The 16070-nt window shown below is 46.4% G+C and overlaps 1 protein-coding gene across 3 annotated transcripts in view; it reads left to right on the top strand.

Moving 5' to 3' along the window:
* The first annotated feature begins 9 nt into the window (after positions 1–9).
* Positions 10–16070, top strand: part of PITPNB (phosphatidylinositol transfer protein beta) — a 184911-nt gene continuing 168850 nt past the window's right edge. For 2 of the 3 annotated variants that reach the window (XR_004540391.1, XM_033955456.1), the window contains exon 1: positions 10–134. Coding sequence is in view for 2 of the 3 variants with exons in the window: in XM_033955456.1 (XP_033811347.1) it covers positions 115–134 (20 nt within the window). In the remaining variant the exon portion in view is untranslated. Of the gene's footprint in view, positions 135–670; positions 692–16070 lie in introns of those variants that run through there. The other variant, XM_033955457.1, reaches the window with a different exon arrangement.

The raw sequence follows: 16070 nt of genomic DNA, 5'->3' as shown, positions 1-16070 counted from the left end.
CCCGGAGAGGTTCGCGCTGGCGGAGGGAGGAAGGGGGGGAGGGTGATGCCGGAAAGGGTGGCGTGACGTCGGTGCCGCACCGCAGCCGCAGCAGCTGCGCGTCGGGAAGGGAAGATGGTGCTGATGAAAGAATTGTAAGTGGCGCTTCCTCGCCTTGCCGGTCGCGTCGGGGGCGAAGGAGGGGGCTCGGCCGCTGCTGAGCGCGTGGGCTCCGCCTGACCCTCCCCTCCCCCTCTCGCGGGCTGCGCCGGGCGGCCTGGTGGCTTCTTAGTGTTGTGCCCCCGGCTTCGAGTCCTCCCCGGCGTCGCTGCCTCTTCCCCGGAGCAGGGTCGAAGCCTGCGCCCGCCTTTCCCTGCCGGGAGCCTTCGCGGCTCCTCCCGGGAGGCTGTGGGAGCCGGGCGAGACCCGTTGCCTGGCAATGCGTCCGTGAGGCCGGGGTGCAAAGGACAGACCCGGCTGGAAGAGGCCTGGGCGAACTCCATAATGCCGCTGGCTGCTGAGCCCTGGGGTTGGCGAGATCTGTTTACTGTATTATTGTTATTAATTGGATTTATTTTTTACAGGCAAACGAGATGTCCTAAACCAGTGGTCTCAAAGCCTTTGCAGGGCCACATTTTGGACTTGTAGGTACTTGGAGGGCCTCAGAAAAAATAGTTAATGTCTTATTAAAGAAATGACAATTTTGCATGAGGTAAAACTCTTTATAGTTTATAAATCTTTCCTTCTGACTAAGTCTTAATAATAATATTGTAATTTATAGCTGAAGAGACTGTTTTATTTTACTTTTGTGATCATGATAAACAGACCGAGGGCCTCATAATAGTACCTGGCGGACCGTATGTGGCCTCCCCGGGCCGCAAGTTTATGACCACTGTCTTAAACCAACCAGTTACTTGATTAATACAAATAATCAAGTGCCATAAAAGTCTGGCGAGTCTTTTCTACGAAAGACACAAGTCTTATCACTAGAGACCTATCTTGGTAAGACAGGTCTTCTGAGTCGTCCCCAGCTAGGATCCCAGTTTCGGCATCCGAAGAGGCCTCTTCCTCGGGGGATTGTGAGACCAGTGTACTAAGTAAATGGTTCGACTTAAACACATGAAAAACAGCGGCTCAGCTGGTGCGGGACGGCGTTTTCCACAATGAAAATCGCTCTTAAAGAGCTTAGTGTTCTGACAATCCCCTGAGGAAGGCATCTTCGGATGCCGAAACTGGGATCCTGGTTGGGACGACTCAGAAGACCTGTCTTACCAAGATAGGTCTCTATTTATAGACTTGTGTCTTTCATAGAAAGATTCGCCAGATTTGATGGATACCAAACCATAGACTTTTATGGCATTTGATTATTTGTATTAATAAAGTAACTGTTCGGTTGTTTTAGGATATCTCGTTTGCCTCTTCTTATTTGCTTGTATTGTTATATTTTTGAGGCAGATTGCTTTTTCTTTTGTTTTTTTTTTTAATTAGATATTTTAACCACCTTAATGAAGAAATTCACCCGAGGTGGTTTATGTTGAACAGTAGTCAAGTACTCTAAGCATTTGTTCGCTGTTATGGGGGGTTGTGGAGAAAGGATGCCAATAAAATGGCATTGTGATGTTTTTCCTTGAGTGAATGTATGTAATGAAGAGTTTTTCTCCTTTTGTCTTTATCAGAATTGTGCTTAGTGCATTGGGTTGTCTCTTGTTTTCTCTTTTTCTTAAGAGATTTGTTGGAGATTGCTTCTGATCTCAGCTGTGTATTTTACCTGTGAACGTTCTGAGCCTTCAGTAGTAATGACTACAGAACCTAGAGCAGGAGTCCCCAAAGTCCCTCCTTGAGGGCCGAATCCAGTCGGATTTTCAGGATTTCCCCAATGAATATGCATTGAAAGCAGTACATGCACATAGATCTCCTGCATATTCATTGGGGAAATCCTGAAAACCTGACTGGATTCGGCCCTCAAGGAGGAACTTTGGGGACCCCTGACCTAAGGATGTTCTCAAGCTTACTTTTGCTTTTATTCTTCTTTCAAACTATTAAATAACACAGACTTTCTCAAGTGGTATAATTCCCCAATTTAATTCCCTTAATTCGTACAAAAGATTTATGAGGTTACTAACCTACTTTGGAGTGAAGCAGTAGCCTCAAAGCTCCATGCTGAGAAGCAGGGAAGCCAGGGTTCAAATCTCACATAACCTCAGGTAGGGATTGATATAATAAGCTGTTATCCTTTACTTCAGATTTTCCTGTGCTAAACTTGCTCCATCACATTGAAAAGCAGTGCAGCAAGCTTGTGAACACATGCAAAAGGCTGCTTAAAATTGCTCTTAATTTATAAAAGTGCTATACAGTATTTTGATAGTTTTTGGTGTTTTGTGGGGTTTTTTTTTTGCTTTTCTAGTAGTGTTGAATTTTACTCTAGCCTAGTGCTGAAGCTAAGGGCTCCTTTTACGAAGCCGCGTTAGCTAAACCTGCGCTACATGGCTAGAACTAACGCCAGCTCAATGCTGGCATTAGCATCTAGCTCTGCCGGCATTTTAGCATGTGCTATTACGCGTGTTAAACTGCTAACACGGCTTTGTAAAAGGAGCCCCAAGATTCCAGCGGGAGCACTTTACTTCAGATGACTCTTGACAGGCCTCCCTGGTGCCCTATTGGGCTGTGACACTCTTTCCCCCTGTGAAAGCATTCTTATTCAGTTGAGGTAGGGGACAACTTTCCCATCATGTGAATATATTTCTGGTGGCCCAGTAGATCTATAGAATGCAACCCTCTCCTACTTGCTAATGTTAAGGGTTCAGAGGCAGGAGTGATACTTATTTCATGATCTGCTTAAATTATAAACCCTCTGGGTACAGGGGGAATACCCGCTGTACCTGAATTTAAATTGCTACCAATGAAAAAGTGTGAGCTAAATCTGAACATAAATGTATATTGAGCTGTGAGGTTGATCAAGAAACCACCAAACGCGCCCTTTCAGGCAGATTAAGTATTACATCTTCCATTGATCATTTATTATATAGAGCTGATGTTTCCAGGCTTTTTGGTTGTGTGCACCCCTTATTTACCTCAAAAATGTTCATGATTCCCTATCCCCACCACTCCTCTGGAACCCATTCCCCTCTGTGCCAAGCCTGTCCTCACTTGCCCTCTTTATCTCTGTTCTCCTTACTATCGCTACCTGTGTCTCTATCCTTCTCTCACCCCACATAATTTTCTCAAGTATCTCAATCCTCCTCCTCTGGATAGTCCCTGAGTGCCCCTTCCCCCTCCCCAGTCAGTCTCCACTTGTAGTATTTTTTCTCTCTCTTCTTCTGTTGATACTGCATTACTGTCTCTAGGCCTGCTGCTCCTTCATTTCCCTTCAGCAGTCACTGCTTGCCTAACTCCTGCTGTTTCAGTCTCTGCGGCTTCTTCGGATTTCACCCTTGTAGCCTCTTATTTCTGGCCTTTGCAGACACCTCCAAGCTCACCTGCACAACTGTTGTTTCTTCTGTTTCCTGTGACTATTTGTTACTAGTGCCATCTCTATAGTAGCCACAGCTGATTCTATATTTTGCTTGCATGGATTATAGAAGCATGAAAAAAGCTTTATACTTTTTTTCTCTTGTGTCCCATTAACCTCCTGAAATAATCTGATGGATCTCTAGGGGTCCATAGACCTGAGGCTGGGAACCACTGAGATGGAGCAGTGTTTTTCAGCTACGGTAGTAATGGTGTACTGTATAGCCACTCTGTTTTTTATAATCCACATTGGATTTGCATATGTTATTTCCATAGCATGTAAATCCATATTATATGTTATGAATAGTCATGAAAATCTGACTGACCATGGGGTACTCCAGTATTAGCTTGAAGAATACTGATGTAAAGGAATCTGTGAGAATTGTTGCAGAAGTTGATTTCTGTCAAGACCCAAAGAGAAGATGATTTATTGTATGAGTCACTTAACCCTCCATTGTCCCAGATACAAAACATGCTTATCTTAGTATTTGCACTACTGCCTTTTGAGACAATCCAAAATGATTTACATAATAACTAGAAAAAAGGAACACTAATTAAAAAATGAACCAGAAGGTTAAAACATAGAACCCAAAGTACAAAAAAACCCCAAACTTTGTAAGAGGTATGTGGCTTACCTCAAGTTCAGATTTGGAAAGGCATGTATTAAATCTAAAATCTGTCCTAGAGTTAAGATTTGTTCTTGTGCTTAAGTTCCAATGGATAGGTATAGAGAAAGTGGATGTTTGCCTGCTTATCACATGAATAGTAATGAAAGCAGATACCATACTTTGGGGTCCTTTCCTTAAGCCACAGTAAGCATTAACATGTGCTAACCACAGCTTTAAAAGGGTTATCATGGGACACGAGGTGTCCCATGGTAAATTTGACAATTTGCATGCACACCCTGCATGATGAAAAATGTTGTATTTTCTGGGAAGGGTGTGTGTTTGGGGGTGGAGAGAGGACGTGACAGCGCAAATCAGTTAGTGCATGGGGCATTGTAGCATGCTAATGGGTTATTGTGAGAGCCCTTACCTCCTACAGCATGGGTGGTGGTAAAGGCTCATGCGGTAATGCAGTGCTCCCCCACGAATTCGCGGTTCCCGATTCATGGTCCCGGTCATTCGCGATATTTTCCAACCACGAATGACCGAGCAGGAGAGGGCAGCCGGAGAAGCAGGAGAGGGCAGCTGGAGTGCCGGCGAGTGAAGGAAATAACTCACGGTATGCTCCGACACGCAGTTTCTGATTGGTGAGGCCCGACTTTAGTACAGGAAGAGGCGGTCGGAGCATACCGCGAGTGATTTCCTTTACTCGCCGGCGCTCCGGCTGCCCTCTCCTGTCTCTCCTGCTAAAAACCGTATTTGCAGTTTTTCAACATTCGTGGGGGTTCCTGGAATGGAACCCCTGCAAATATCGGGGGGGGGGGGGGTATTGTATTCTTAATAGCTATATGCACAATTAGCACATGGCCATTAATTCTGGAAATAGGAAAACTGGCCTATATCTGACCCTGGTAAGGGCATGCTAAGGCCACTTTTCTTGTGGCTTTAATAAAAGAGCCCCTTTGTGTCTTAAGTCTAGACAAGTGAAAGCTGTCTATTATGCTCATTTGCTTTATTATGGAGATAATGTGACAGGCAATGTATTGCAGCCACAGCATGTTGCATGTTTTCTAATACTTTCAGATGTTTCACTCATGTCAGCAAAATAGCTTGTAAAGCAAACAATGTCCAATATTGCAAAGAAGGAGGGAGTGATAAATTCAGTCTGGTTTCCTTATTAATCACGTGACACCAGCTAGATGCAGAAAAGAATGCTCCTGTCCTGCACCGCTGGCCGGCAGGAGGCAGCTGGCAAAGGTACTTACCAGGGGGTGAGGGATGTATAGGCTGCTCCAGCCACCCCACTGTATAGGCCGTTTTAGGTTTTAAAACGCTTAGATAAGCCAAGGCTAGTAACATGAGGCGTCTTATCTAAGCGTTTTAAAACCTAAATCAGCATTTCCTGCAGCCCATACATGGGGAAATACAGTTATATGCAGTATTTAACTGGATTAATTTAATTATGGTAGTTCAATTATGTATTTTTGAATAAAGCAATATGATTGCTTTCTTGGATCACATTGATAATTAATAATAGCTGGTAAATTGTAGTTTATTGTATGAACCAGTGAAGGGAGCATAACTCTCAAAAGAAAAGCTAAGTTAATGTTGGAGACGCTGAATCAAAACTTTTCACTCCTGGAGTTCAGGTCAACTTGCACTCAACAGTCTCCTTAACTGCAATCTACTATAGAACTTGATCCACTTTCAATTAGATAAAGACCCTTTCCTTTCTGCTAATAGTTGATAAGTCACTAATCCTTTTATTAGATTAACATTGGAGCATCAGGGTAGTGCCTGTTGTGGATTTATTTACTACCTATTTGAAGAAATTCACTCAAAGCCCTGTACAGCAGTAAATGTATTAATACACATTATGACAGTCAACACAATGCCCATTAAAAACATCTTAATAGACATCACAGAATATTTATTTATTTAATCAATTTGTTTTCTATCCCGTTGTCTCTATAGAGCTCAGAACAGGTTAAACATACGTGGTATACAGTTAACAGGGGTTATGATTTGAACTGGATTTTCCATAATTTCAGTACAAGTTTATGTTACAAATTATTATTCTAACTTAACACATACTAGGGTCTAATACGAATAGAAATAATATTAATATCACTTGCCAGTTGATTTAAGGTAGCCTGGATACATGCAATAGAGCTCATCCTGTACACCATGATTTTAAACAAGACTATTGAGAGTTGAGCTGAGACAGGGAGCGCAGGGTGACTTTTATTTCAGTTAAACTGGCACCTTTTTGTACCTGTAAGACTTACCTGTAAGACTAAGAACATAAGAATTTGCCACTGTTGGGTCAGGCTGGTGGTCAATCGCGCCCAGCAGTCTGCTCACACGGCGGCCCCCAGGTTAAAGACTAGTGCCCTAACCAAGACCAGCACTACTTGCATTCCCTAGCAACAGCAGCAGATGAATCCAGAGACCAATGAGATAGCTCACATCTACCAGCAGGCGGAGATAGAGAAACTGATTAACAGGTGGTCCTATTGGCTGGCACTCCTCCTGTTTATTCAGTATTCTCTATCTCCCAGCAGGTGAAAGTCGCTATTCAACTAGCTCCTGGATTCTGGCTGTGACTGGAAAATTATTTTCTCCTGTTGAGGTTTCTCTTCAGTGAGACTGCCATTCTGTTTCTCCTGTTGAGGTTTCTCTTCAGTGAGCTGGCAATGCTATTTCTCCTGTTGAGATCTTCTCTTCAGTGAGACAGGGGTGTCCGGCTGAACGGTGCCGGCTTTAGAGGTTACACTTGGGCCCCCCCTTGTCCCTGCCTCACCCTCCCTCCAATGATAGAGGGTCTGCCCTGGTCCCTATTTTTTCTTCTTTCCCATTAAAAAAAAAAAAGGGACTACACAGCTGAATTTTTGCCCTGCTCGTGCTGAGCAGCCGGTGTTTCCCGGCGTCTACCGGCACTATTCAGTAGGTTGTGAGTATGTGTTTTATTCTACTTGTCTTTGAACTTTGTGGTTGTGTGAGAGCTGTGGGTTCTTGCCTATGGCAGTTTTGTTTTGTGGTGGAATGTGTTTTTATATGAGGTTGCTTCGGTAAGGTGGCCTCTGTCTTCCCGCGCATAAATAAGGAGAGCTTCTTTTGCCCTGGCGCTTGTGCTGTGGGGTTGGTAGTTTCTGGGACATTGTTTTCTCGATGCTGCCACGGCCCGTGGGGAAATGCAACTGAGTGGCTCTTGGTGTGGCCGCGAGGATGTGAGGACGGCTCCGGGTGTGTTATACAATATCTGAACTGGAGCTGGGTCTTTCTGGAGCGCGGGTGGTGCGAGCTTGTGCTCCCCTGCTGTTGGGAGCCGTGCGCCTTTTCCCCTTTCCTCCCCGAGGTGTGTTTTGCAATGTTTATTGCAATTTGTGTAGGATGCGGCTGCACTATTATATTTATGCCTGTATATGTATGTATATATATATATATATATATATATATATATATATATATATATATATATATATACTTCGGCTATGGGCTCCGAGTCTGTTGTGGGCGGCAATGTTCTCGGAGCTGGCCTGTTTTGGCGCGAAACAGTCCGCGCTTGGGTCATCAGCACCACGTCACTCGGGGAGTTATTCTAGGTGGCTGACTTTCTCAGTGCGGGCCTCGACTTCTGCTGTGCGGGGCGGTGTGCTTCTGTTTTGGCGATGAGCTCCCGGTCTGTTTTGTACAGCGCTGTTAGGGGAGCCAGCCGGTTTTGATTCTGGCGGGAAAGTGCCCGCGCTTGGGCCCCCAGCGCCGCGGGGTTCAGTGACTCATGTCCTGCAGCTGACTTATAAGCGTGTACCGCGGCTTCTTTTTGTTTCGGGGTTGGATCGTCAGCCCTGTTGGAAACAGCTTTGCCCCGTATTGCAGTGCTCAAGTTTGCTGTGGTATATATTCCACAGGCTTCTCTTGCCGAAGCAAAAGAAAAAAAAAAAAAATAAAATAAATAAAATAAATAAATGCAGCTAGTTGTTCTTGGGGGCTGTCAATTTATATCCCTAGGCACTTACACATAAGGTTCTGCCCTGGGTTTGGCTGCCTACGCTTGGTTGTGCTACCTTATGGGTTGGCAGACAGCACGGTGGAGTAGGTGACAAGGGCGTGCCCGTGTTTCATTCGGGTGGTTCATTGCCTCACTCGGGGTTCTGATAACGTGCGGCGGTGTTGGAGGTTTCCTTAGGCCTTCTGCCTATGTGCTGCGTGCGTCTGGTTGTGCTCTAGCATGTTTCTTCATGGTAGTATGCAGGAATTCCGAGTTGGGGGTCTCTCTTGAGGCCTGATGGTTCTTTTCTTCTTCCTGTGGGCCAGCTTGTCTCCAGGGTTGGCTGATTTTTCATGCTTATCGCGTGGTGGTCGCCTTCATGGCGCGTGCTAGACGGCCTTCCGCTCTAGTAGAATGGTCTAAGTGGCTGCTGATCCCTAGGGGCGAGAACCTCTGCTTGCGAGTTCGTAGGGTAGCTTGCGCTGTATGCCCTTTGATTTCACCCTTTAAGCTCTCTTTTGGAGTGGAAACCTGGTCTGTTCCGGCCGGGTACAGCTCGTTTCTCTGGAGAGGCGTAGGCTGCTTCTGGATTACGCCTGGTGCGCCTTGTCTTTCCTTTGCATGCGTAAAGTTCAGGCAGGTTGCTGAGTGTCCTCATGCTCCCTTTCACATCGCAAGATGGTGTTCTTTTTCCAGGTTTGCTTTTTTCTCGTGAGGGAGTAGTCGCTTTACTGTCAGGTCAGGGAGCTGTGGACATTTTTCAGGATGCTTGCACCTTTGCATCCTCCTCAGGTTTCCAGTTCGTTCATGGAGTCTCTCTGGTTTGTGTTTCTTTTTGAAGTGTTGCTGATCCTCGGGACAGTTCTTGTAGTTCTTAGGGTACCACTTAATATTGGGTGGCCAAGACGGGGACATTGGGCAGGCTGGATTCCATTCTGCTGCATTAGTTTCTCAGGGTTACCCATTTCTGCAGTCAACCTGGGAGTATATTTACATTTTCTCTATGGACTCCGAATCGGCACTAGGTTTGCCTGCCTCTCTTGGAGCAGCGCTTTCGGTTTTGGCACATTCCATTTCGCCTACCCAAGGGTTCATTTGCGCTACCAGGCGATTCATCTGATTTCTTCTTGACTGCCTGCTTGATTCAGACGACTTCCAGTTGGGTCTTTTGACTGACACGAAGTGGGTGGTATCTTTTCCTCAGTTCTTTACATGCGCATCTTCAAATTTGCAGTACTCTCTTCTCCTGTACTAATTATAGGTATATCAGGTTGATGTTGTTATTCTTATAGGAGGGACATGTGTTTCTTTCCAGAGACTTGACCGTGGGGTCTCGATCTCAGATTGGCGTTCTTCGCTTACCATGGCTAAGAGTATGGGATTCTGTGCAGGTTCTAGAATCCATATTGCTGACTCCTCTGGGAACCTCGGCTTGCTTTCCCCTTCTAACGCTACAGCAGCCGCTTTTGTTCTGGTGGTTCCCGGTATCTCTTGGGCTCCTATTAGTTGCTATGCTTCTCCTGCATAGCTCTGTATGATTTGGTTGCTTAGCGAGATTCTCTTTCCAAGGCATGCCTCGGTCTTTGCTGGACTAGCTCATGACCACCGACCATTCCGGACTGTCGGGTTGGGGGGCTCGGTGGCTTCCATCCTCAGCTCCAGAAGTCTGGTCTTCAGAGGCGACTAAGTACTGGTTCATTCTTCTACTCTTGAGCATGGTCAGGCTACCTTTCTGGAGCGTCAGACCATTCTTCCGGAATGCCGCTGAGGGCCCTTTCAGTCAGTATTATGATGGGGGTATTTCTCTACAGCTTGGGCAGTAGGTGATGTACTCAGTTGCCAGGTACAGTGGTTGTTCTACTTCAATGGGTGGACCCTCATCTTTCTATTCTGTTGGCAGATCATTTTACGGGTCAGGAAAAGAGTTTGGATAGTCTTTCTCTCTGAGAAATCTGAGCATGGCCCATTTATTGGATGTTACAGTGTACAGCACGGTGTACGCTCTAGAAGTGTAGACGTTAGTAATAGTGAAATCTTCTACATCCTGGATATTGGGAATTTTGGCTCAGGCGTTCCAGCTTTTTTTGTGGACGTGAGATCTCCTGGAACTTGACCTCATGGCCTCGTCTCACAATTCCATGCTTCCTAGCTTCTTCGGCGGGCACAGGAAGTGGGAGTTAGAGGGGGTAACAGTGTGACTTCTTTCTCACCTCTGGTTTCTCTTTTTCAGTGTTTTCCCCTGGCTGATGATGGCTTGGATTTGCCATCTCAAGCTTGCTTTCCGGGCACAGTATTTGTAGAATCTCTGGCTTGGCTGTGCCGTCCTTGCTATGTGGATCTGATGAGCCTTTCGACAGCCGGACTAAGAAGTTTCCTGGTATCTCCGGATTTGTTCACCTTGGGTACGATCAACATGGATATTCATACTACTTTGGTATTACAACCTAGCTTTTGAGCAGTCTTGACTGACGTGTAAGGGTTATGTGAAGCAGGTTGTTTCTTCTCTTATCCAGGCGCTACAGACGTCTTCTCCTGTGGCTTCTGATTCCTTTTGGAGGTTTTTTCCTTTCTTGGATACTTCTCAACATTTGCACCCTTCCTGAGTTCCTTTTTGGCACAGGTGTATTGCCGATGGCTTAGCGTTCAATTCCCTTCAACTTCAAGTGCCATTCATAGCTTGTTACAAGGGCTAGGTATATTGCTCTTTGATTGCTTCTCAGCTTCATGTAGTTCAGTTCCTAAACGGAGTAAGGTATATTTGAACACCTCTTTGAAGCCCTGTCCGGAGTACAATCTTTAGGTACTTCTTCGCAGTTTACCGAAGACTTCATTTCCTCCTTGTGCTGTTGAACACGGGGTTTCTTGTGGCCAGGGCTTCGGCTCTGCAGTTTTCCGAGTTGCAGGCCTTGTTCAGCGGGGATTCCTATTTCTGATTTCCAAAATCTGGGGTATCAGTTCGGACGGTACCACGATTCTTTCTAAGGATGTGTCCTCCTTTCTTTTATGACACGCTCCCTTTTTCCTTCCTTCTTCCTGGGGGGAGAAATGGGGAGACATGCTTTTATTCACTGCATTTTTTGAAAGTGCGTAGCGTTCTCCGCGAGCTAGGTTTCTAATTACTTTTCGTTGTTTAGATCACCTTTTTGTAGTCTTCAAGGGACGCCTCAAACATATGGCGGCGTCCAAAGCCTCCATGGCTCGATGGGTCCAGGAGGAAATTCTTTACGCTTGCTTGATGGCACGGAAGCGGTTGGCGAAACTACTTCTTGACCATTCCATCAGAGTGATGGCTACTTCTTGGACTCGGTCCAGAGGTTTTTTCCTTGGAGGAGTTTGTCTCGTGGCTACTTTGTCTTCCGAGAGTGCTTTCTCTCAGCATTACTGGTTGGATGTGGGGGCGCATGCGGTCAATGCGTTTAGTGCGTCGGTTGTTGCAGAGGCAGCGTTTGCTTCCCACCCAGATTGAGGATTGCTTTGCTACATCCCATTGGTCTCTGGATTCATCTGCTGCTGTTGCTAGGGAAGGAAAAATTATGTTCTTACCTGTTAATTTTCTTTCCCTTAGACGCAGCAGATGAATCCAGAGCCCCACCCCTTTTTTGGTTGTTGTCTCTCGGTTTTCTCTTTTGCAACTTTCACAGTTTGTTATTCTGGCGGGTTGTTTTCCGTATTTTTGCATTTTGAGATTTATTATGGGAAAGAAGTTTTTTGCATGCTATGCCTCTTGATGGTTACGGATGCTTGGGCAAGGAGCTATACTGAATAAACAGGAGGAGTGCCAGCCAATAGGATCACCTGTTAATCAGTTTCTCTATCTCCGCCTGCTGGTAGATGTGAGCTATCCCATTGGTCTCTGGATTCATCTGTTGCGTCTAAGGGAAAGAAAATTAACAGGTAAGAACATAATTTTTCCTTCGTACTGGTTCAGCAGGAACATGTCCAACCTTGTCTTGAATTCCTGCAGGGTGTTGTCCCCTATAAAAGCCTCCGGAAGAGCGTTTCAGTTTTTTACCACTCTCGGTGAAGAAGAACTTTCTTACATTTGTACGGAATCTATCCCCTTTCAACTTTAGAGAGTGCCCTCTCATTCTCCCTACCTTGGAGAGGGTGAACAACCTGTCTTTATCTACTAAGTCTATTCCCTTCATTATCTTGAATGTTTCGATCAAGTCCCCTCTCAGTCTCCTTTTCAAGGGAGAAGATGCCTAGTTTCTCTAGCCTCTCATTGTATGGCAACTCCTCCAGGCCCTTAACCATTTTTGTCGCTCTTCTCTAAACCCTTTCGAGTAGTACCGTGTTCTTCTTCATGAACGGCGACCAGTGCTGGACACAGTATTCCAGGTGAGGGCGTACCATGGCCCGGTACAGCGGCATGATAACCTTCTCCGATCTGTTCGTGATCCCCTTCTTTTTTTTTTTTTTTATAATATCATTTTTATTAAGACAAACAGGTCGCATGGCAGTCACATGAAAGATGTAAAAACAGTGCAACTACAATGTACAATGTCAGAGCATCTCCAAAGTTAATAACAAGAGCAGTATCAGTAACATTATTCATTTCAGTATGGCAGAAGTTCAAAACAGGTGCTAAAGAAAGAGTAAAGTACGGTGCGGGGTGTGCCAAGGGGCACACTCCATAAATATCTGACTTCATGTACCCCCCATCGGGGCTATCGGAAAAAATTACATTGGGCAAAAATTGAATACAGGTGCTCGATCAAGCAGTATTAGTGAAGGGTGAAGCTCTGTATCCCATTTAACAGCAGACAGTTAACAGTAGTAAACCAGCCAGCAACCTACGTCTAAATGTTACAAATGTTCGTAACCAACAGTACGTGCATCACCATTCAGGATCCCCAAACGATCCTCCACAGTCACACAACAGGCATACCCTAGGGTCATCATTCGCACTACCAATCGCACCCTAAACAGTCTTCCAATTCACACTCATGTTACGTGGTGCTGTCAAGTGTGGGTGAGTGGGTCACCCGAGCAGGTAATAACGTGGTACAGTAAAACCTTGAAACCTGGCATGGATAACAGGTACCTATACTCGATCTCAATCTCTGGACCCACAGTACCATAGCAGAAAGAAGAAGACATATAGTTATACAGGACAATGCAGATATTGTGTACAGGGACAAGATTTACACTGTTAACAATAGGTACAGTAGCAGGGGGTCTGCAGTCACATGCTAGGAGCCCGGTCATATTCCCATACTGCGGAGTGGCTAAACCTGTTGTTCCAGTGATAACCTCCACAGGGAGCAATAGAGTTTCCAGTGGGGCTGAGGGCGGGTTGCATAAGTGTCCAATTCATATCGCGCCTGCAATTGCATTCGCGTGGACCACATACCAAAGGTCGGTACCTCCTCAGAAGCCCAATATTTCAAAACAAGCTGTTTACCCACGAGCAGCGCGTGGAGGATGAATTTCTGAGCTGAGGCATCCAAACCCCGATCAGCGAGGTCCGTGGTATCTCCTAGTAGTAGAGCAGGAGGGTGCCAGGGCACGGTACATTGCAACACAGACGCCAAGTGGAGCTGTACCTGATTCCAGAAGTGCAGTTTGGGGCAAGTGAAAAAAGAATGAATATAGTCACCCCTATGGGCTGTGCATTTAGTGCAAGTGTCGGCGTTCCACAATCCCATACGAAAGCCTTTAGCTCTCGTGATATAGGACCGGTGTAATATTTTGTATTGTGTTTCTTGCAGTCCCGAGGCCTTTACATGCAAGTATAGTGTGTGAAAGAAAGAGTGGAGGTCGTCTATAGTTACCTGCATGCTCAGCTCTGTGGACCACTCCCCCCCCAACACCCGAAGGCTCCCCCCTCCAAAGAGATCTCTGCACGCCCCATACCACGTAGCGATCTTATTAGACTCCGTAGGTGTGTCAAGGAAAACCAGATCCAGAGAGCCACAGCTCCAGTTATCCGCATGCGTGCGTACACAGGAGTGAAAGTAATGATGAATTTGCAAATATGTGTACATGTGCGCTGGTGGTAAACGCCATGCTAGCCTCATTTGTGCAAGGGAAGGGAATTCCCCCCCCCCCCCCAAAGCTAAGACATCTCTGATTGTCGTATCCCGAACGGTGCGACCTCTCAGACCTGCCAGCCCCTCCACTCCAGAGGCGAAGTTGGGATTTCTCAGCAGGGAGAGAAACGGGGATACAGTGGGCGACCTATTCTGAATATGACGCCACCAGCGCCACGCTCGTTTAAAAGGAAGGAGGAAAGGGAACTTTGTAGGGCAGGAACGCGCTCCCCTGCCCTCCACTCCGTGAAGAAAAGAGGAAAAAGACCAGGGTGCACAGCAGTCCTCTAGTAAAAATTCAGGGGAGTAGCGGCGCGAGGAAACCAGGTGTTCGTGAATCCAGCGGAGGAGCGCGGCAACATTATAAATGCGTAAGGAGGGTAAGCCCAGGCCTCCACGAGCTCGGCTCTGGGTTAGTTTAAGTGAGCTGATGCGTGCCACTCTCCCCCTCCACACGAAGGAGCCAATGATAGATTGGTAAGTCCTCTCATCCGCACGAGTAAGCCAGACGGGTATGGTTTGAAGTGGATAGAGCAACTTTGGGAACATCACCATTTTGACCAGGGCCACGCGCCCCAAAAGCGAGAGAGGCAGCGACTGCCATTTGGTACACAGCGTTTTGATCTTTCCAATGGTAGCTGATATGTTGGCCTCGTATATCTTGTTCGGGTCTCTGTAAAGCATGATACCCAAATATTTCAGCTTTCCGGGGGCTATTCCTACCCCAAGAGTGCTACACCACGGATCTGTCTGCTGGCCTCCTAACAAGAGGGCTTCCGTTTTATCAAAATTTATTTTTAAACCCGAAAAGGTTCCGTACGTTCGTATAAGGGACATCAGGGCAGGCATGGTTCGGTCCGCGTTATTAACGTATAAAAGCATATCATCCGCGAACATACTAATACGAAATTCACTAGAGCCTATTTTTAAACCTTCCAGCTCTGCATCCTGTCGGATACGAGCCGCCAGGGGTTCGAGCGAGAGAAGAAAGAGAAGGGGTGATAGCGGGCAGCCCTGACGCGTGCCCCTTCCCAGAGGGAACGGATCAGAAAGTGCGCCGTTCACTAAGAGTTGGGATGTGGGGAAATGGTACAGGGCCGACACCCAAGCAATAAAGTCCCCCTGGATCCCGAACCGATCAAGCGTCCGAAAAAGGTGGGGCCAAGATACCATATCAAACGCTTTTTCTACGTCTAGGCTAGTAATAAGCGCTTTATCGGAGGCAATTCAAGGATGCTGTAACACCGCTAAGACCCGCAGGAGGTTCATAGAAGCGTGCCTGCCAGGCACAAAACCCACCTGGTCTTCATGGATGAGCGTAGGCAAGAAGTTATTTAGGCGCGACGCCAAGATGCTGGCCAAAAGCTTAATATCTTGGTTGAGAAGAGAAATGGGCCGGTAAGACCCCAGTGCATCAAGGGGGCGCCCAGGTTTGGGGAGAATAATGACGTGTGCTCTATTGTGGGAATTCCCGGGTGGAGTAACATTACGGAGTCCCATAAAGTATTGCTGTAAAGATGCTAACGCCGGGGGGTCCAAGAGCTTATAGAACTCGGGTCCAAAACCGTCCGGACCCGGAGTCTTGGCCAGCTTGAGCTTTTTAATGGCTACTTGTAGCTCGTCTCCCAAAATGGGACCATTGAGGGAAAGGCATTGAGCGTCCGACAGGGTAGGTAGGTGAAGACTCTGAAAGAAGCGAGTGCTTGCGGACTCATCAAATGTTTGAGCCGCATAGAGGTCAGTGTAGAATTGCACAAATTGATCTGTAATAGCTGAGTGGGTGACGTGTGTGTCGCCTTTCTTATCTTTGATGGCAGTAATAGTATGGCGAGTTCTGTGCGGGCGCACCAAATTGGCTAGCAATCTCCCTGTCTTGTCCCCCCATCGATAAAGTTTGTATTTATAACAATAGATATTGCGAGTGGCCCTTTGATCCAAGAGGAGATTAATTTT

This window comes from Geotrypetes seraphini, chromosome 8 (genome assembly GCF_902459505.1).
Source record: "Geotrypetes seraphini chromosome 8, aGeoSer1.1, whole genome shotgun sequence".
In the NCBI taxonomy this organism is placed as follows: Eukaryota; Metazoa; Chordata; class Amphibia; order Gymnophiona; family Dermophiidae; genus Geotrypetes; species Geotrypetes seraphini.
This window is presented reverse-complemented; position numbering and strand designations above follow the sequence as displayed.